Below are 20,382 nucleotides of genomic sequence, written 5' to 3'. Positions count from 1 at the left end.
TGATTCTATTCCATTTCTAGCCTACATGGCCAAATGCTGGGCAGAATAGAGCCTGCTCCATTCACAGGAATGTGCTTTTTTTTCTGGTCATTCGTCCATTGCTGAGGACATGCCCCTGCCACTTGGTGCCCTTAGGAGCAGAACAGCCTAATGATTGTGATGTGAGCAACTTCTTGTTGATTAACAAAAAACAGTTGCAGGAAATTGCACTGGCTGCAGCAAATTTTTAGCAGGTGCCAGTGACAGCCAATGTAGATGGATATTTCTGCAGGGTACCTAGCACACTCAAGAACATAATCAAGCAAGTGCTCAATAATAACTATGATGAATGTTACTTTCAAAGGCTGGCTCCCAGCTACCTGAAAATATTCCATGAGTATTCTTAGCATAAATACAAAGTCGAAGCCTCATTATTTACAGGTCTAGGTAGTGCTGTTTGATTTATTTTCTCAAGTGCTCAGAGTAATTACACTTCCTTGCTAAACAAACAATCAGGCTTTATTGTTTGTACAAACAAAATAATTAGAATTCATTACATCAGTGGTCAGCTAATTGCTTCCTTTGAGATTCTGCTAAGAGTAATCTCCTGTAACATACAGGCAGAAGGAACATGTAATTTAATCTTATTTAGAGACACCATTGATCTGGAGTCAATCAAATTAATGCAGTCATTCAGGAAACTGCAAAGCAAGAGCTGCCACAGCTTGCCAGGAGGAAAACAGTAATGTGGTCTGCTCTGCCCAAGTGCAGATATGATGGGAGTTCCTCATGGCAGAAAGTCACAGCATTGTGTGTTAGTGCCTGTATTAGTGGTGCCTCTCTATTAAAAGTGTGTGGCCCATTTGTTTTCCTCAAGTTCTGCTAGGTGTTACCCACTTGAAATCTTCTGTACAATTACAGTCCTAGTAAAATGAAAAAGACTTATTAAAAATGTATCTTTTCCTCAGTTTTCAATACCCCTTTTATAGATAAAGATAATATCTCTCCATTATATTTTTTCATCACTCTGCCTATAAGCCTGGGCTTACCTGTTTTAGGAATTATACCATGCTCCAAACACAAGATGAAGGGCATCTTAGCATTTAAAATTAGTAGATAGACTTATTTTCGCCCAATAGTGATGTTTGCTCAGAAAGGAAACCTAGTCAAGAAAACCCCCAAAAAATCCCACCTCCAGAAAAATCCTGACTGCCCATTCCTAACTCAGAGCCACTGTTAAATATGCTGAGCCAGGCAGCAGCATCCCCTTCCTTTTCCAGCAGGCTCCTTCGTGTTACTGCACCTGTGAGACTCCCTGCATGTCTGCTCTTATTTCTGTCGGTTTCGTTTGAGGACATTTACAGTGTCCTCAAATGTTAGAAATCTGGGGCTCTTTGTTTGTTGTTTATCTGGTCCTGCCACACCTGTGCCCTGCCAATGCTCTCTGCCTACAGTAGTGCTCATGCAAGGAGGTGACATCCTGCTTCCCAGGACATCTGGTTCTTACATTCTTTTCATGCTCCTGGGTATTAGTCAGGCATGTGGTCGGTGCTACCTGCTTTATGTGAAGAGATGATCCTTTAGCTGCCTGCCATGTTGTGAGGTATTTGCAGATTTTCACCAAGATAGCCTAGAATGATTTTTCTTGGAAGACATAATTTTATATCCTAACTGAAAGGTAAAGAGAGAGAAAAAGATTTGTTGAGCAGTAGCAGAATGCAACCAGTTTTCAGTATATGTCTGGAAAAATGTTTTTAACACAACTGTAAAAGGCACTGTAAGAAAAGCTCTTCTAGTCATTACCTCTAATTTTATACCTATTATTTCTTTAAAAGTAAGCCATCACATTTTTAATTATCTAAATAAAATGCAAATAATATTCAAATTATGTATAGTGACTGCTGAAGTTTAAGAAAAGCTTGATCTTGACTTGAGAGAAGTCACTGGCAGAGGAGCTGGGAACATACATTGTTGACATGATAAACCATCTTTTGATGTCAGTAACTTCTTCTACAAGTTCCAGAACGTTCTTTCTTTCAGTTTTCACTCTTACTATGCTTATTTTAATTAGTTTATTTCAACTTGTAAGGATGAGTGGAAGATGGAAATTGGGAAAAGTTGCTTTACTTGTCTGCCTTCCTGAATAATTAAAGAAGGCTGAAGTCTTTTTCTGCTTGCTTGGGTCTGGAGAATTATAGAAATCAGTGCTACTTTAACAGGTCAGGCTGTAGCTCTTGTCCTGTGATGTGCTTCTCCTAGAAACATGTTATGCTGTATATGCACACAGAAGCTAATCTTTATAAATCCATTTGTGTCCCAGTAGCATACGGCACAGTGCTTAGTTCTAAGTGACTTTGCAGCAGAAATTCTGAAATATCCGTCATATGTGGCTGCTGAAATCTCAGATACAAACTGCTGGCTCTTCCTTGTTTTCTGTTTCTTGTAAATGAAACCTCCATCAAAGATTCTAGATTATCCCCAGCCATGTTGAGGTACTCCAGAATCTTCCCTAAGGAAGAAAACAGTATTTAATTTGCCTGTGTACTTATCTATTTACATGCATATGTTTATGCACTTCAGAATTGAAAGGAACATTAAGGTTGCAAAGTCAAGCAATCTGAAGATGGAAAATGTCAGAGCTAAAATTGCTTGTATGACTGCAGTTAACCTCTCTTCAGCATTGTGGTTCATTCTGGTAGTTCTTTATGCAAAGGAGAATGATAAGTACAGCACTCAATGGGGTCCCAGGCCCTCCTTACTCGTTCCTCACTGCTGGTTGCCTACCCTGGGCAGTGTTTGCTTTTAGGAAAATACAGTTCTGAGCCCAGTGTCTCACTGTCCTTTTGCGGAAGCCACATAACCTCTGATCAACAGAGGCTGATCTTAGTTCCTGCTGTAGTTTATGGGATTGTGCATTGCCCAAGAGCATGTTGGATACTCAGTTCTGTGGTGACAGTAGTATCCAACTCCCCTAAATTATTTCCCTCTTGAAAAGACCAGCTGTGATTTGCAATGTGTTGTTTATATTGGAGAGGGACACTCATGGCTCCTGATGAGAACTGATGAGAAGCCCAGCTCCAAACTATCTCACATTGAGGTAAAAAACCAATTTGCTTTGGTTTGAGAGAGCAGCCCATGATCCCCCTGGAACTGAGTTCTTCTTGTTGTCAATAACCTGCCTCTGTGAGTGACAGCTGAATAAGAACACAGTGAGATCTCAAGTGGCAGAAACATGGGGCCTCTCAGAGGCAAAATACCACTGATAAGGCAGATGCTTCACCAAAACAAGTGGTGGTGCTTAATACTCCTATCTGGGCATACTCCTATGCAGGATGAAAGGAATGTATGGCAAGCTGTTGTTTCAGCCTTCCTGGCAGCTCTGTTTATTCTCAGAGGAATAAGGAAGTGCTAGGATCCATACCTATGCAGGTGATCCTTTCCCAGGCTTATCTGTTGTTCTTGTTAGGAAGTTCTTCCTCTGTCCCTATTGCTATAGTTTAAGCCCAATATGTTGTGACCTACCCACTGTGGAGGTAGGCCTGGATTCATCCTGCCTGGGCTTGTAGCTTAGGGTTTCACATCATCATGAATTTTGCAGAGAGTGTAGATGATGGTTGACTCTCCATCTCTTCTTGTAGAATGAAGTAGGAGCCAGGTTCAAAGCTAACACAAGGGACGTGTTTTTCATGCCAGCTGGAACTCCTTGCTGAAGAGTATTGAGGACTTAGTATAGTTTGTGTAGGTTCGAGGGGAAACTGGACAAGTATCTGGAAGAAAGATACTGAATGTTAAACAGATGAACAAGCTCTATCAGGCTCAGGAAACTGCCTGAACTGAAAGTAGCTGAAGGGTAAAAATATTAAGGAGAAATTACTTATGCTTGCCTTAATACCTGTGCATCTGTGCCAACTGCTGTAGAATAGAGGAAACTTGGGCTGGGTATAGTCCTGGCACAAAGTGGAATGGCTGCTGGTGTCTGTGTGTAGTGTCTGTAGGACACGAAGTCTTTGGTCGCTTTACCTCTAGGGAGAGCAGGAGTTTTCAGGCAGCAGTGCATTTCTCAGGAAATACTCTGAGGTAAGAGGAATAAATCCAGACTAAATATTTTTTCTCTGCTGGATCACTGATTCAGTGGTGCAGGTATGATTTTTGTCAGGCACGCTGGTGACATACAAGCAGCAGCAAAGCCCCACTAATGAGTCTGGTCTAAGATGCTATATTGCTCTGCTCTCTCAAATAGCTAGATTAACTGTGTGTTTTCTTATATCCTGGAATGTGGTCAATAGCAAACCGGGGGGGCACTGATTTTTAGTAAAACACTTCAGCAACTTACACAGGAATATTATGCAGCAAGTTCTAAAGTGCTTTTCTGCTGTTTCCCATCCAAGTGATTTTTCATGGTGCGTTTGGTAAGGAGTTATTAACTGCAAACAGATTTAAGTTCTGAGGACTCCCTAGATCTGAACCAATGCTTGTCATTCAAACGCCCCAACATGAATCAAGTACAAATGTGAATGTTCACAGCCAGTGCAGTTCATTTGGAACAAGCATGCATTTAGCATTACACAAAACACAGCAGTCCACCCCTTGACAGTCCTTGCTTGTCCTGGTATTTTGAGGGAGAAGGGGGAGGACATTTATTCTCGATGGTGAACTTTAAAAGTATATTTTCTTTTTAAATGCCAACCTATTCCTTTTCCATGTGTGTTTCAAAAATGTCTCTGACACTTTGGCTCAATACCTAGGTATTCCAGCTGTTATTCTAAGATGGTGGAAATTAAAATTCTGTTGACTTCACTGGAGCTTTGCCAGTTTTTCTCAGAGGAAGATTTGATTTCAGAATATTTAGTGGAGCTTAGATCTGACACATGCACTGCAGGCACTGTGGGTGCTGGGTAGTAGCTGTACTGATGCCAGTAGCTGGAGTGATTGGGGAAGGGAAATTCCACTGTGTAGCAAAGGTTGTGATTCTGACCTTCTCATCTTTCTCATCATCAACCTTCCATCTCATATGGAAATGATATACTCAAACTGTGTCTCGCAAAGGTGGAACTATGTTAGACTGTCCTTTTCTAGCCCAGAATGATGTGCTAAAGGGTTGGAAGTATGGTGCTGACTCCAGGACCCTGATCACTTTGAGTCCAGTAGAGCAGAGGTTTGAACCTTGGCCTCCTGAATTTCCTGTTGGTGCCATAATCTCAGGTCACCACATCCTGAAAGCATCTCTTTTTCACATCACAGATCTAAAAAATATCTTGACTTAGTAAAATTGAAGTGCTGTTTTTTCATACTCAGAAAGGGATTCAGTGCCTCAAACCTTCCATGCTTTTTGCAGATGTATCATCTTTCTTGTTAAAAGTTACTGTGTCTCCTTCAAATTTTTTTAGCCTTTAACACCTCTCAAAGTACTATCACCAAAAAAAAAAAGAAGAAATCACCAATTCTTCCAGCAAGCACAAAGCAATGAAACTAATGTAGGTTTCATGTCACAACAACTTGGGCATATAAGTAATGAATCTATTTGTAAGATACCTGCTGACTTCCAAAGACAAGTAGTTCCTGATCATGACTTTATTTAGTTGTGCCTGTGCATAATCCTGCTGCAGACACTGAAATTAATGATGAATCTCCTATGGATTTCAGTGTGTGCAGGTTGAGGCCCTCATTTATTAAGGGTTTATCATTGCAAATTTGCTGAAAACACCAAACCTTTAGAGCTCCTGTGGGCCTCATTTTCAGTCCTGCAGAGACATCATAATACCATGTTTGCAATAGCTGAGTCATTCCCATGACAACAAATGGAGTCAGAAATACAAGATTCTGACCTTGCTGTGTGATCAAACAAGACAGAGAAGCTGGGCATCAAAGACAAAAGTTCATCAAACACAAATACCTATAAACCCACCAAGCAGGTAGGGGAGAAGCAGCAGACAAAGACAAAATATTTCTCATTCCCTGAAGTTCTGCCCCAAGGTAAATGTCCCTTCACAGATATTTCTAATGCTAGGATCTGCTGTGGTTAGCCTGAGTATCTTTCTCTGCTGAAAGCTCCAAGGAGAGCAAATGAGAGCTTGTTAATAAATCCATTTTGCATTAATTCTTTCTGGAGGATGAGCTGTGAAAAGCAATACTATTTTACAGCTTCTTCCAGTGTATCTAAAAGCAAGACACTTTGAGAAATGGGATGAGATTGAAATGTTATTTGAGTTGCATTAATAGTCTTTGCTATAGAAATCAAGGCAGAGTCAGTGAACTGCTCTAAATCAAATGCTGGATTGGTAAAAGAATTAGGGTAGGAAAAACATTAGTGGTTAACGGGCAGTGTGGTCATCATAGAAAACCAGTGACAGGCTTGAGTGACCATCAGACATCTGCTCCCTGGGCTGTGGCAGGAACAGAGACAAGGCACAACTGGAAAAGCCCACATTTCCCACCAGTTCATAGGCAGAAACACATAGCAGGGAAGAGATGTGTTGCAGCTGGCCTGGCAACGAAACAATAGTTTCAGATTGAAGTAGCTTTCAAAACCAATTCTAAATGATTGACAGCAGTAAAACCAAAAGTTTTAGATGTTTCTAGGAAGACTGGTGGTCCTCACAATTGTGTCAGTGAGAGGTGGGTTTCTAAGTCCCCATTTGAGTTTGTGAGAACATTTTTGAGGATTCCAGTTGTAGTGAACTAAACAGTCACTCACAGGTTCCTACCCCTTAACAACATCAGCATTAAGACTTGCTGTGCCTTAGTGGTAGGACAAAGAGCATGGTTTGAATTGTCCCAATGCAGAGTTAAATCGAATTGGATCTTCCACTGACAGAACTACACCTGTTAATACATAAAACTTGCTCATGGCTTCTGGAACCTGGCAGGGGTCTTTTTCCTTATAGATAGGGCACTCTGATAAATGTATTTGTCATATTGCTGTATATTATGGATGCAATGAAGAATTAAGACTGAGAAATCCTTTTCAATGAAAACAGAGCTGTGAATGACAGTGCATTAATTTATGCTGAACCTACCAAGAAGTGGCTGTTTTGTGGCATCACAGAGACAAGCCGAGAGAGTTCACACCAAGGGTTGTGGCTGCTGCTCTTGTGCATGATGGATTTAGCATTGACTGTTAAAGACCCTCCAGGTTTTGTTCAGCCCATAGGCAGATGAAATTCAGGGGGGGAAGAAGGATTTCAGGTCTGGACTAGAGAAGGGAAAGTCTCATTAGTAGAGCTACTTATGCCTCATGCTTTGAGAACAGGTCACAGTAGGAGCAGATGACTTCTGCAAGGCAGCCAGGTTGGTGAAGCTTTGATTTTGTGGGTAAATGACATTGCTGTACCTGGGGATCTTGCCCAGAGTCAGTCCCACTCACACCCTGGCATGTACACTTTATCCGCTGACAGTTCCAGGGTCCAGGGATCTGAGTTTTCCTTGGCCACAGCAAGCAAATTACAACCCAGATACTGTGGGCCAGAAATGATAGAGCAAGCAGCTGTTGCTCTGCTGCCTCTACATCTGCCTGACACAATAATTACATCTCATCAGCCATACGATATAATGGAAGCAAACCAACTACAACAGAAGGATTTTGCAGCACAACTGTCTTGCTGTGTATAACTGCAGCTGTATATTTACCTTTGTAATTAATTCTGTAAGCATTTATATGGAGTTACAAGGGACTGAGTAATTTAGAAAGCAGTGGAAGAGACCATTAAAAATCACAAAAGGCATAATCACTTTCTTCTACCATCAATCTCCTCCTTGTCTTCTCTGCTGATGTTCCCCATGGACTATTCATGGTGGTGCTATAGTGGGACAAAGGCATTGCCTGTTAAGCACCCTGTAGTGGGCAGAAGCCCTAATTTTGCTGCAGGACTGACATTGCCTGTGACTTGAATAAATTAATTTCCTTTTGTGGAAAACGTGGATCCCACAAATGTGCTGACATTTGTGATGTAGGCTGGTGCATTAAGCACTGCATTTATGTTCGTTGTATAAATCCTTGTTTGATGAAATAAGTGGGTAATTGAGCCCTTTTTATCAGAATTCTTTTCAAGAGAGTTCAGCTCATTGGCAGGAGTTACCCAGGAGTCTTGCCAGTGGAAATCTCCCTTCTTAATTAATCTTTTCTGAATTCTGTAGCCCTAAATATATTCTCTCCTGGTCATGCTAAACCAGATTAAATTTATGAGGTTAACTGAGCTACTCTAGGTTTGCACCAGCATAAAGAAAGGTGTAATGGGACTCCTTTGTGTGTCCCCCACCTGTGCAGAAATGGATGAGACTTTAATGTCTCCTTAACTATCAGTGTTGTGTTTCTCTCGTTCTTTTGCATCACAAAGTTCTAAGCTGGGCCTGATAAGGTATAAGGTATACTGAGGCAGGCTGCACTGTGCGGCCTTTATTCTGACCTCTGGTCTTGTAGACCCCAAAGCCAAGGCATGGTGCTGCAGGGCAGATGATTAGAAGCTGGATGAGCGGCAAGCAAAGCTCCTTTCTGCTGATGGAGAGCAGAAGCTGTTCCTCTCTTCCAGGCACCAGCACTCTCATTTTACTGACTGGAGAGTAGCAAACACAGACCTTCTGTGCCACAAGGTGGCTGTGAGGGGACCAGTTGGGCGTGAGCATTTGTAACCACCACTTTGTAACTGGAAATGGACTTGGAGGCAGTCATTTCCTTCTAGAAAGTCAGCAGTGTTTTCCTTCTAGAAGACAACAGTTTGCAGCAGTGAATTCTTGAAACTAGAGAATTCTCCTAAAAGACATAATTTAACTTCAGTCAGTTTCAGTGTGCCCAGCACCCAGGCTGGACCCTAGGCCAAGGACCACAGGGGCTGTTCTGACCCTCTCCCTGCAGTTGGATGTGTTTGAAATAGACGTCCCCAGTAATTTATTTTGCTGAGTTGCTCTTTGGTTTGTGTGTTTCAGAAGCGCTCTGGGGGCGTGTGCTCGTACCTGCATCGCGTGTGCCGGGCAGCACTGCCACTGCAACTGCTCCTCTTGCTCCTGCTGCTCCTGGCCTTCCTCCTGCCCCTGGCAGAAGAGACCCACAGCTGCACACTGGCCAACAACTTCGCTCGCTCCTTCAAGCTGATGCTGAGATACGAGGGCCCACCTCCAACATAACGCCTTGGCATGGCACGAGGTGACTGGAGGAAGTGCAGACTCTTTGTTTTTAATTGCAGCTATTGTAGATTTTAGGGCTTCTAACACAGCCATCCTATCAACTGGATAGATCACATAATTGCAACATGACATTAATCCACTTTAATCAGGTATTTGAGCAAAAATAATATTTTTACATTTTTTTTACTATTGTATTTGTAATATGTATATAGAGATTGTATATGTATGTACATATATATATATATATAAAACAATATGCATATCTGTGGTCAAACTAACAACCACCATCCACTCATCCACTGTTTAAGGATAATTCTGCAATATTTCTGCTATCTTTCAGCAAGCAGTACTGAAGGATGGTGTTGTTGTGGGATTTTCTGGGTGATTTTTATCAGATTCTTGTTTGAACTGAAGTCAGAGCAAGTATGACAACATGTGGTCATGCACCAGAGTGTAAACTGGAGAGCAGGCACAGCAGAATCATGTTTGAGTAGAGTGGTTGACATTCCACTCAAGGAAGATTTGGACTATTCTCTTTGAAATCTTGAGCTGCTTTTTCAGTATCTGGATACAGGGATTGCAGAAGCTAATAGAAATGTTTCTACTGACTTCAGTAGGAGTGGGGGTGGACCTCCTCTTGTTCTTATTTTTTACCAGATTTCTTTTCCAATTACTGTATTCTCCAGCCCACCTGAATCAGGAGAGGTGGAATACAGTAGGAAGAAACCTAGAAAAAAAAAGAATATATTTTTTTAGCATCTCTCTAGCAGGAGAACTTTTAAAATCAGTTCATAATTTTCTGAACAAATTTGTGAGCACTGAACAAAACCTTGTATCACCAATCTTGTCTATAAAAAAGAGTGGGTTTTTTGTTAGATTTTTTGTGTTTGTGAGGTTTTGTGATTTAGTTTGTTGGGTTTTTTTACTTTATAAAGGGGCATTTGGTAACGGATCATAAAGCCTGAACACTGGGATGCAGCCTGGTTCATTGTCAGTAAAGCAAAAGTTGGAAGTACTTTAATAATACCACCTTGGAAACAAGATTCCTATCTAGGAGGCTTTTATATTAATGGTTTATTGAAATTATGTACACTGATTGTATCAAACACAGTCAAGCATGTAGTATAAACTCTAAAATTATGGCAACTTGTCATTTATTTACCTAACCCTATGCCTGATTTATCAAATTTTTGAATGTACATTTAAGCATTGCCTTTTAATATAAAAGCAATTCTCACTTCAGAGTGATGAAGCCGTTCTTAGTGGTGTTTTACATAATTGATTCCTGAGAGAAAAGGTAATTTCTAAAAATTTGTGCCATTTCTGAGAGCTATCCCTTATTGTCTTATGTTTTTAGCTACAGTAGTAATCATGAAAAAAATCAACAGAAGGAACAGTTACTTTCCCTCTCCAGGCTATGTTGCAGGAGGAACTTCTCTTCTGCATATCAGTATGAGATATTTGGTGTTCTCTTCCTAATAAGATCTAAAATAATAAAGTAGCTGAGAGACTGAAGGAGGAAGTCACTTATTTAACAAAATCATTAAAGTTCTGTTAAAGAAGCAAACTTGTGTAGAATTGGGAGGCATAACAGCACAGAGCTCAATTTAGGCACAGGATTAGGAAAACAGGCAGTGTGAAAGAGGAGCAGCTAAACATAGAGATGAGAGGTGTCCATCAATTTGTAAAACCTTACAAAGGGAGTCACAATTAACACAGAGGACAAGAGTGCAGGCTCTGCAGAGGAAAAAATCTCAGCATCTTTTTGGTTCCCCCTGCCTGCTACAGTATTGGTTCTATTGCATATTAAACAGCTTTTCTTCAGTTTTCAAGGTTTAAAATGGGTTGAGAAACAGGGCTTCTACCAGTGTTTTGAGGAGACACTTCCACCACCAGGACTCTGTCACTGTGTTCCTAATAATCCTTCTGACTACACTGGGTTTGCTAGTGTTGGATTAAAATGCCAAAATTCTGTTAAAGGTGTAAAGAAGAGTGGAAGTTAAAGGGGAGACAGCAGGGATGATGAAGGGATCAGTCAAGTGCAAGGGGAGCACGAGCAGGAGCTGAGCTGGTGTGGGTTAAAAACCTGACTGTCAGGAGGCAGTAGAAGAGCTCTCAGAGCAGGCAGAAGGGACTGGAAGCAGAAAGGTGAGCAGAGTCCATGTGTGCTGAGCAGTAAGACATTCCAGTGGGGGAAGTGAAAGAAGGCCTGGGATTTCTTTCATGAGGGAGCTAGATGGAGAGGGTGAGAGGGGCTATAATTTGGCAGAGAATGGGACAAATTAATTCCTTCTTTGCAACCATTCTTTCTGGGGGCAGAGGACATGCCTTCTCCTCTCCTGATTAGCTGTGCAAGTGCCATGCACATTCCCCTAAAAATTGCTGCCAGCCCTGGGGAAAGAAAACCCTGTGGCTACCCAGCAAGGAGTTAATTATGACACACATCTCCATCTCAAATTAAATCTTCCTTTAAAAAAGAAGTGTGGGAGAAGAGGGGCAGTAAGAAAACCTGCTCTGTGTGGTTGTGAATGTGTGTAGGTGTGCACACACCTTTCTGTGACATAGCTACATTGCAGTTCTCTGGGTTTTGCTGAGCTGTTCCAGGTGATGAATGTAAAATACCAGTGAGAAAGTAAAAATAATGAGGAATAATAAAGCTGCAAATGGAAGTCAATAGGGAGATAAAAAAGCTTTTCTATGAAAGCAGAAAATCTCACATCAGATTTCTTTCTGCTGAGCTTTTCTGATCTGGGTGATTTGTATGGGTTCACAAATGCATTTGACACCATGGGAATGTGTAAAAAACGTTTCTGGGAGAAAAAATTTCTGCACAGAGGATCTTAGGAGAACAACTGCATCATCACCTTGATGTTTCAGTGTTGTTGCAGGTTTAAAAAAAAACCAAAACAAACAACTAAATTAGAAACACATTTTTGCTGCTGGGTTTGCAATCAATTTATTCTCTAAGTCCCCTGTCTGTAATATTGGAAAGTTTTGCTTTAAATCTCAGTCAATCTATTCTCATTAACTTAAATAATCTGAATATCTCATAGAAGTGATGAATATTTCTACTTCTTTGCAATGAAAACTATCCAAAGCACTGGACTTTAATGTTCCTATCAGTGAAAACAATTTAAGTCTTCCATAATGTCATTTAGCTCACCTGTCCAAGGCAGGCGTGGCATTTTTCTGGCAAAGAAAGAAGTAAAAGAACCACAAAAGTAAACTTGAGATGTAAATGCAAAATTAACTTTCTTTTTTATTCTCTTGTGGCTTTTTTTTCTGAAAATCTTGTGATACTGATTCCTGGAAGTGTGTGTAAATATTAATCAAGTCAGTAATTGGAATAATGAAAACAAACTGCCCAGTCCAGCTTCCAGGAAACTGTACGAAGCTCAGATTCCTCAAAACACAAACTAAATCATACTGTTTCCAAATCAGTCCTTAAAATCTTGAGCATGGTTCCTCGTCTTTGCTCGCAGATGATTTGGTGGTTATATACTCACTTTTGTGCCTATAAAATCCCCAGCTCATACATCTCTGACATCCAGATGTAACTGAGATGTCTTACAGCTCAGGTTCAGACTGGGGCCACTGCCTTAAGCCTTCCCTTGCCAAAACCTGGGATGCACAGAACCTAGGATGTGTCTGCAGCTGAGGACTTGCACCATTTTCCCCAGTCCAGATGCAGCCACTGTCAAAGCATGCTAAAACCCTCTAAAATATATCGAATATGTTTGAGGCTGTGAGTTGTTTGTGCACCTGGCCTGTGCTCCATGCAGACACCCAGCCTGTTCACAGCTCTCTGTCCAAGCTCTTGCCTGTGCTCTTGGACCCAGGAGCTGGGTGACCACATTAATGACCCTGCAGTGCTGAAGGCAAAATCCTGCACTCCATTGCCCACACATTACAGTAAGACATTGCCCAAAGGCACACTTCAAACCCAACCTTTGGCATGAAAGCAAGCCTCATTTGTGAACTGTAATTGATTTTGAAGCCTGATGCTTTCCAGAGAATTTTCCATGACAGCAATACATTGAGGTAGAAAATTGCTGTTGTGCCCCGTGTCTATTAACCACCCTTCTCTGATTCCAGCCAGCAATTTAAATGGTATTAAATATTAACTTATATGTGCCCTCTCCAGAAATCTGTTATGAAAAACATGTTCAGTTCTAAGTACATACATTAAAAATGTTGTATTCCTCTGCTAGCACTGGATCTCCAGAGCAGTCATGATTTCTACCAAGTGCTACTTTATTTGTACTGACCGAGATGCTTAAAAACTGAAACATTTGAGGCTGTAAGTAAAGCTACTAGGCTAACTAATAAAACCACCTAGTGATCACTGAATATTTTGGAGAGCTTTTAGAATGGCTTTATGCTTCTCCTTAATCCCTTTTGTTGGAGTAGTTGTAGACCTCGGAGAGAAGAAATGTCTCCAAAAAATGGCCATTGCTAGATAAGACAAGTGGTGATCTCTGCACATCAGAAGAAATAGTATTTTCCCTTTAGTTGCTCTAGACCTCAGGAGTTTGCTACATCTGATCTCCTCTTCAATATTAAATAGAGAATGTTTTACTTTGATGTGTGTGCATACGCATCTCATTAGCACTAAAGAGATTTGAAGAGTGAGTTCATGTACAATAATTTTTTTAACTTGTGTCGACAAGAGAATACATTGTCCTCTTTTCTTCAGGAAAAAAACCCAAAACTGCTGTACAGCAGGGATTCCCAGAGCAAACAAAGCCTTTTGGAATAACTAAAGATTACAGACTGAAATGAAATTATCCACCATAGGAAACTGGAAAAATAGTTTTGCCTTTCAAGAAAGGCTGGTATAAAACCCCCAATAAACATGTCTTTGCCAGGCATCATAGAGGTCTTTCAAGTCATAGGTTGGGTACCCAGCTGGCTGTAAGAGCTGCTTTTGGAGACTTTACTACCCCTTGGACAGTATCATTTGCTAATCTGCTGCTGAAAACACGTTTGCCCAGAGAACCTATACCAGCTTCTTCCAGAATTGCTGGGGGCTGTTGAGGATATTCTTAGCAGTGCCCAGATCATTGACCTGCTCTGAGCCATTACAAGTTTATTGCATTAATTTATCTGTCAGCTGTTGACAACTCTCAGAAGCCAGTTTATTAAAATACTGAAGATAATATTTCTGGTGCAGACAATATGATTCATTGAGAAACCAGTCTTATTACTTTTGCCATATTTAAAAAAGATATCTATTGGTTATACTGGAATATAAACAGGTTAGTTGTAGGTGTTGGGTAACTGCAGCATGTTTTAGGCACAAGGCATTTTGACTTGTACATGTCTTTCTAAGAATTATGAGATCATGTTGCACTTGTTAAATGGCAAAACAAACAAAACAAAGATTATTGAATTAAAGAAAAAACCAAAACAAAACAATAAAGCAGGATGGAATAATCTGTCATACAGTTGGATTTTTTATTCTCTCTTTTCCATCCAATTTAAAATATGAATATGTGTCTCCTAGAGAGGTATCATTAGATCTGGAAAACAAGGAATATATATCAGGAATATGCCAGTTCAAACTGTAGCCTAAATGGCACTCCTGTTCCCTAACCTGCTTCAGCAACTGCCAGATTTTACCTCATTGTACCTGTGAGGTAACAACCCTTCTCCTAGTAAAGTGTGGGTAAGGTGAAACTGCACAGCTTAAGGTGCAGCATCCCAGCAGAAGCAGCAGGAGATATTAGGTCCTCAAAAGGCAGCCTGATATCTCAGTGCAAGAGGGGAACATGTAGGTCTGGCATTATGAGAGCAGTCCAGGACTAATGACACAGGAACAAGGGCTTGCCATCCTGCCATCCAGACAAAATTTTGACAGCGGCCATCAGCACTGTTTAGTTTCAGTTTCATGTCCCTGACTGTGGAAGGAAGCTCCCCTTGGGGTGATTCACTCAAGCTGAGATTTGAACCCTGGAAGTGGCTTGTTTTTTTTCTTTTCATTAAATACAGAAGAAACTGCTAAATTAAAACTGCTCAGTGACAGGTTAATGGTAGGTGGTGGGTGCTGATGCTCCAGGAAAAGATACAAGAAATGCTATTATAGATAGAAAGCCAGTTACGATGGTCTATGTTCAATCCTCAGGAGGCAGAAATGCAATGTAGAACTGAAGTGGGAGTTTTTCTGTTCCTTTTCAAGTAAATGTCAGGTGTTGTCTTTAGTCTTCTGGATTTTGGGGGTGAGCCTATTCAGGGCCTTACTGAAGGCTAGTGGCTTTATGGCTTCAGAGCCATCAGCAAGTTCCACAATATTCCAAGCTGTGTGAAAAAGGTATTCCCCTGAACTGATTTTGGATTAGAAATTTTTTGTTTGGGGAGTGGGGATGGTTTGATTTTCCTTCTTTTGGCCACTTTGTGTTAAATCTAAGGAAGCAGAAAGACCAGCACAAGGCCACACAAAGGCCACATTTTGTCTTTCCTTCTTTTATGAGAGCAGAGGAGATTTGGCTTTATTTCCTTTCCAAAGTAAATTATCCCAGTCTTTTATTCTTATTTTCCTGTTGCAGTTCTTCCACAGCCTAGGTGATTCCTATCACCTTAAGTGTTTCCAGTGTCAGTTCTTCGTCAATACCTAGAGCAAAAAATCTGGTCCAGTTTCAGTAAGTTCAAAATTCAGTAATTTCTTCCCCCATTGCAGTTCCTCCTGCAGATGCTCTGTCTGTTTCTGCTGTCCCCTGTGTCAAACCAACCTTCATCACTATCTGGGGGGACTCTAGTCCTGGTCAGCCATTTCTTCCATCTCCTGGCCATGTCCTGCCCTCATCTGCCTTCAGTTTTGGCTCAGAGACTGCCCTTAATACTCATATCTGCAGACAGGAAATGTGAGGGTGTCACTTAACAAGCAATTATTAATAATGAAAGCCTCGCCATTAGCATTGTTCATAGCCTGCCCAGAGCCTTTTTCTCTTCTCCTCTTTAAGCAGGTTTTGATGTGTAATCCAATTACTGTGTGCAGAAAATTGCCCCTCAGTCAGTGCAAGGGCCGGTGGTTCAGCTGCAGCTCTGTTATCCTCGCATTGTCACCGCTGGGGTAAGAGCTCCCAGGTGCTGCTCAGCCAGGGGCTGTGCCCTTGAGCTGCCAGGAGTGTTCCACTGTCATTGTTATACACCCTAAATAAGGTTACACAGAACCTTATCTGGGTGTTATACACCCAGAACCCTTTTTTCTGGCCTGGGGAAAAATAAAAAAAAAGAGAAAGAAAGAAAACTAAAATGATTGCTTTTAACAAACTGATTTCACAACTCATTTATCAAGCCCTATAGCAAGCCATTTATTTTAGCTCCTTTTTGCTCCATGAAAAGCTGTGTGTTAAAAGGGAGAGGTGAGTTTGGAGAGCAGTGCCACTGCTGAGCAGCGCTTTGCTGGGAGGCCTTCTGCTGGAACTCAGGGGTAGGAGCTGTTATTTCTCCTGAAGTGACTCCCACCTTCAAAATCAAATTATTTCTATTGTCAAGTCTAATAAGCATTGAACACCACAGACTTTGTTTCGCTTCAGATATGAATGAATGCCTCTGTATGGTACTTTCCGTTGCCATGAAATATATGTATATGTATGTATATATATGTGTATATATATGTAATGGGGAGCATAATTATTGTTCTACTTAAAGAAAGGCGACATTCCACTTCAATGTAACTTTCAAGTGCAACTTTTAAGAGAAACCATGTCTTACAGGGAAGCTGGAAGAGTTTAGAGGTACATGTTTTAATGAGCTTTAATGAGATTTAATAAGCTTTGAGTTTAGGTTTCAGTCTTTAGGGCAAAAAGCACCCAAGATGATTTTTCCATCACATTCCGAGATAAAACCCTGTAAGAATTTAACCTAGGAGGCATTGCTTGAGCACTGGCTGTTCCTCAAGGCATGTGGATGTTGCATATCCTAAGTGTGTGTCTGTCCTCAAACACCAGCCTCCATTTTGTACATGGGCTTGACTGGAAGGCAAAAGACACACCTTTGTCTTGCTCCAAGACCCCCATGGTAATTTTTGCCTCAGTAGATGTTTTCCTTTTGATCAGTGTGACTCTTTGCATTTGTTTTTTTCTGTTTTGATTTGTGTTAACTGAGTTTATTGGGTGATTCCAGGAGGGCACACTGCATCTGCCCAGCCTCAGAGCTTCCCTTCCAGCACCATACCTTCTTCTCATTTGTTTACTCGACTGTACTGGACCACTGTGAAGCAATTACACAAGCAATAATGTGGGTGTTGCATTTTTCTGTCACTGCCTTTCGTAAGACATAACTCTCCATTGACACTGAAAAGTGGTAGGAGGCCCAGGAGCTGCACTGTTGTTTACTGGCAATATAACCCATGTCCAGTGTTCCTACAGAGGACCTGTCCTCACTCCTCAGAGCAGTGGGGTGTCTCGAGCCCCAAGCATGGATTTTAAACAGTTTTGTATCCCTTCACCAACACTCCATCAATCTTGCTTCCATTAGTTTTTGTGCTTTTGTTTAATTTCAAGCTAGAAGAACGTTTAAAGAAATGTGCTAAGACTCCCATATAGGGTGAATAAATATCCCATATATTTCACAAAAATTGCAACAAAAGAAAGGGATTTGCTCTCACATTGAACAGAATTAATCAGAAGTTCTAACTGATAAATTAAATAGTTATTAAGAACAGCCTGGAGCAAAGTTTCTGCAATCAAAATCTTCTCTGCTTTTAATTTAAAAATCAGCAAATACTGAGGTACATTTTGCCACCTTCTTTTAGAAGTGACCTGAAACTAAAATGTGTATTCTCCATAACAGGAGGTTTATTGATGTAAATCTAAATTTCATCAGCATGTCCCACGTTAGATCACCCGCTTCTGGGCACGGGGAAAACCAAAGGCTGTTCACAACAGAAACTCATGTTATGAATGGTTTTAAAGTTCTTCAGAGCTCTTATCCACTTCTAAATGTCAGTAATGGGGAGGATCAGAAACCTTCCTGTGAACCCTGTCATTTTGCATGTTGAAATCCTGGCTTGAATTCAGGTCTCCACCTCAGCTTCTTGTAAATGTTAATATTCAAGTAGAACAAAAACCTTAGAGGCAATTACAGCATGAACATCTCTTCTTGTTTATGTATAGTAGCTGATAACAAAGTCTGCAATAATAATCTGTGTTTATACATGTGCTGTTCAATGTAACAGTTGGGTACAAAATACCTTTTAACTGTCACAAGAAAATAACTGGATTGATGTCATTTTTTTGCTTGTATGAATATAATTATTTGCCTTGCGGGGACCAGTTCCACTTTTATCATGTTATTTATGATTTTTAAATGCAATTGTGATAAATTAGGCTCGTTTCTAAGGTAAACAATACTGGAGCCAAGCAGCTGTCTCTGTACGTGTGCATGTTATCATAGCTGATATCAAGTCCAAGTCAGACTCCTTGCCTTGCTTGGACCTTTCTTTAACCTTTCAGGCTTATTCAGGGAAATGCGGACCTCTCTATTTTCTTATTAAAAATATGGCTTTGTGAAAAGCTGAACTTATTTTTTAAATCCTTTCTTTTCTGGTTCAGAAAGACTGTAACAATCATATTTTTCTAAACTGCCTATTGCTTGTGTTGGGAAATTATATAGAAATATATATTTTGCTCTACGGATTTCCATGTACTTTTGGAACGCTTTGTTTTCATAGATAAATCCTCCTATTTGCTAGAATTAGCTCAAAAAGCTGTAAGCTTCTGTATACTGACTCTGTGAAATTATCTAAAAATGCAACTGCATAAAAAGACTGACTTTGTTTTTTATGTAAATTGTTAGAGTAAGTCATCCTTAGTGTTATGCCACGCATGATGTACAGAAAGAAACCAGGTCGTTGTTTTGAAAGGCTGGACAGCGTTATGTCACACTTCCTAAAAAGCCCCAACTGAAAGTCAGGAGAGGTTATGCTAGAAATGGTACCATTTTGGGCCCTGAGTCTGTAGTTTTTCCACACTGTTTAGAACCTTATTTCAAAATTAGTCCCATGAAACTTTGTGGGAAATATTAAAAATAAGAACCTGTGGTGTGTGAATAGCTAAGATAGAATAAGGACCTTTTCTAATGAAGAACAGGGCCTTTTAAGTAGTTAAGAGGCTATGTTTTGAGTACTTCAGGACAACTTTTTGTGTTCTTTTCTGAGCTGTGGACTCCTCCTGTGTGTTGTGGATTTATTCCATAGCTGAAATGCCAGATTAAATTGATTGAAGCCCAATGAGCAGATGAACATAATAGAAAGTTGCAGTGAAATATTGCAGAAAATGGCCTGATTTCATTCTTCAGAGCAATAGTTAAAGTAACTCACAGCCTTGGCTTCTTTGCACCTGTGAAGCAGAGGCCCCTGTTTTGTACCTCAGCTGTGGTGTAACATGGAAGGATTTCTGCTCTCTGCTTGGAAAATACTGTCTATTCCTCATTCTTGTCAAAGCATAATATTTTCTCAAATAAAAAAATCTGATTCTTCAAGACTTGTCTGGAAGTTAAAGGGCAGCTGGAACCTTCTGTGATCCAGCCACGTTATTCCAAAAGTTTATCCCTCAATGACAAATAAAATATGATGTGACTTTGCTGTTTGCAAGTAGGATCAAGAGACTGGAAATCATCTCCCCAAGCCCTTGCCTTGTGACTATTCTGTGATGCTCCACTGTTACCAATGAACTGTGTTGAATCAGAATATTTTATTGCATGTGTCCTTTTTTGAAATGCAAATATAGTTGTATTTGATGTTGCAGTTATAATGCAATAAATAAACGTGCATTTCTTTTTAAGGACTTTTAGATTATTTTCGTGGTGGTTGCACATTTTTGTTTCTTACCATCAGAGTATTTGGGCTGACCTAGAAAAAAACCAGAACAAGTGAAGCAAGAATAAAATCTGCTGCTGCCTGCCTCTCTGCTCAGGTATCACTGGAAGATGGCTGTGCTAAATGTAGCTACTTCATTCTAGTCCTTTGAGATTTAACAGAAAACGTCAGCTTTTTTGTAAGTTGTTTAAATAGAATTCTACTGGACCTGAAGAAAATGTGAATTTGCTAAATCATATTATGATTCAGTATGATTTCTTATGGCACTGGCCCCTGACACTCTCTGTGGGGTTCTCCTCAATCCCAAAGCTGGTAAGACAAAGGGGAGTTTTTTTGAGAACCTCGGGTTGGAAGTTAACACCAATCACATGTAGTGAGCAAGCAGTTTATTGGTGTAACCAGTGCTGATCTCTCTGAAGAGCAATCACTGCAGTGTGTGTGTTTGGATGCACAACCCTCATTAGCAT

The 20,382-nt window shown here is 40.5% G+C and overlaps 1 protein-coding gene across 6 annotated transcripts in view; it reads left to right on the top strand.

The window, feature by feature from the left end:
- Positions 1-19,894, top strand: part of SYNE3 (spectrin repeat containing nuclear envelope family member 3) — a 65,469-nt gene extending 45,575 nt beyond the window's left edge. For all 6 annotated transcript variants that reach the window (XM_069018191.1, XM_069018189.1, XM_069018185.1 and 3 more), the window contains one exon: positions 8,899-19,894. In XM_069018191.1, the coding sequence (XP_068874292.1) occupies positions 8,899-9,096 (198 nt within the window). In that variant the 3' untranslated portion in view covers positions 9,097-19,894. The remainder of the gene's footprint in view (positions 1-8,898) is intronic.
- Positions 19,895-20,382: the final 488 nt, after the last annotated feature.

The sequence above is a fragment of the Aphelocoma coerulescens genome, chromosome 5 (assembly GCF_041296385.1).
Source record: "Aphelocoma coerulescens isolate FSJ_1873_10779 chromosome 5, UR_Acoe_1.0, whole genome shotgun sequence".
NCBI classification, from domain to species: Eukaryota; Metazoa; Chordata; class Aves; order Passeriformes; family Corvidae; genus Aphelocoma; species Aphelocoma coerulescens.
Note: the sequence above shows the minus strand (reverse complement) of the source record. Positions and strands in the feature narration are given on the sequence as shown.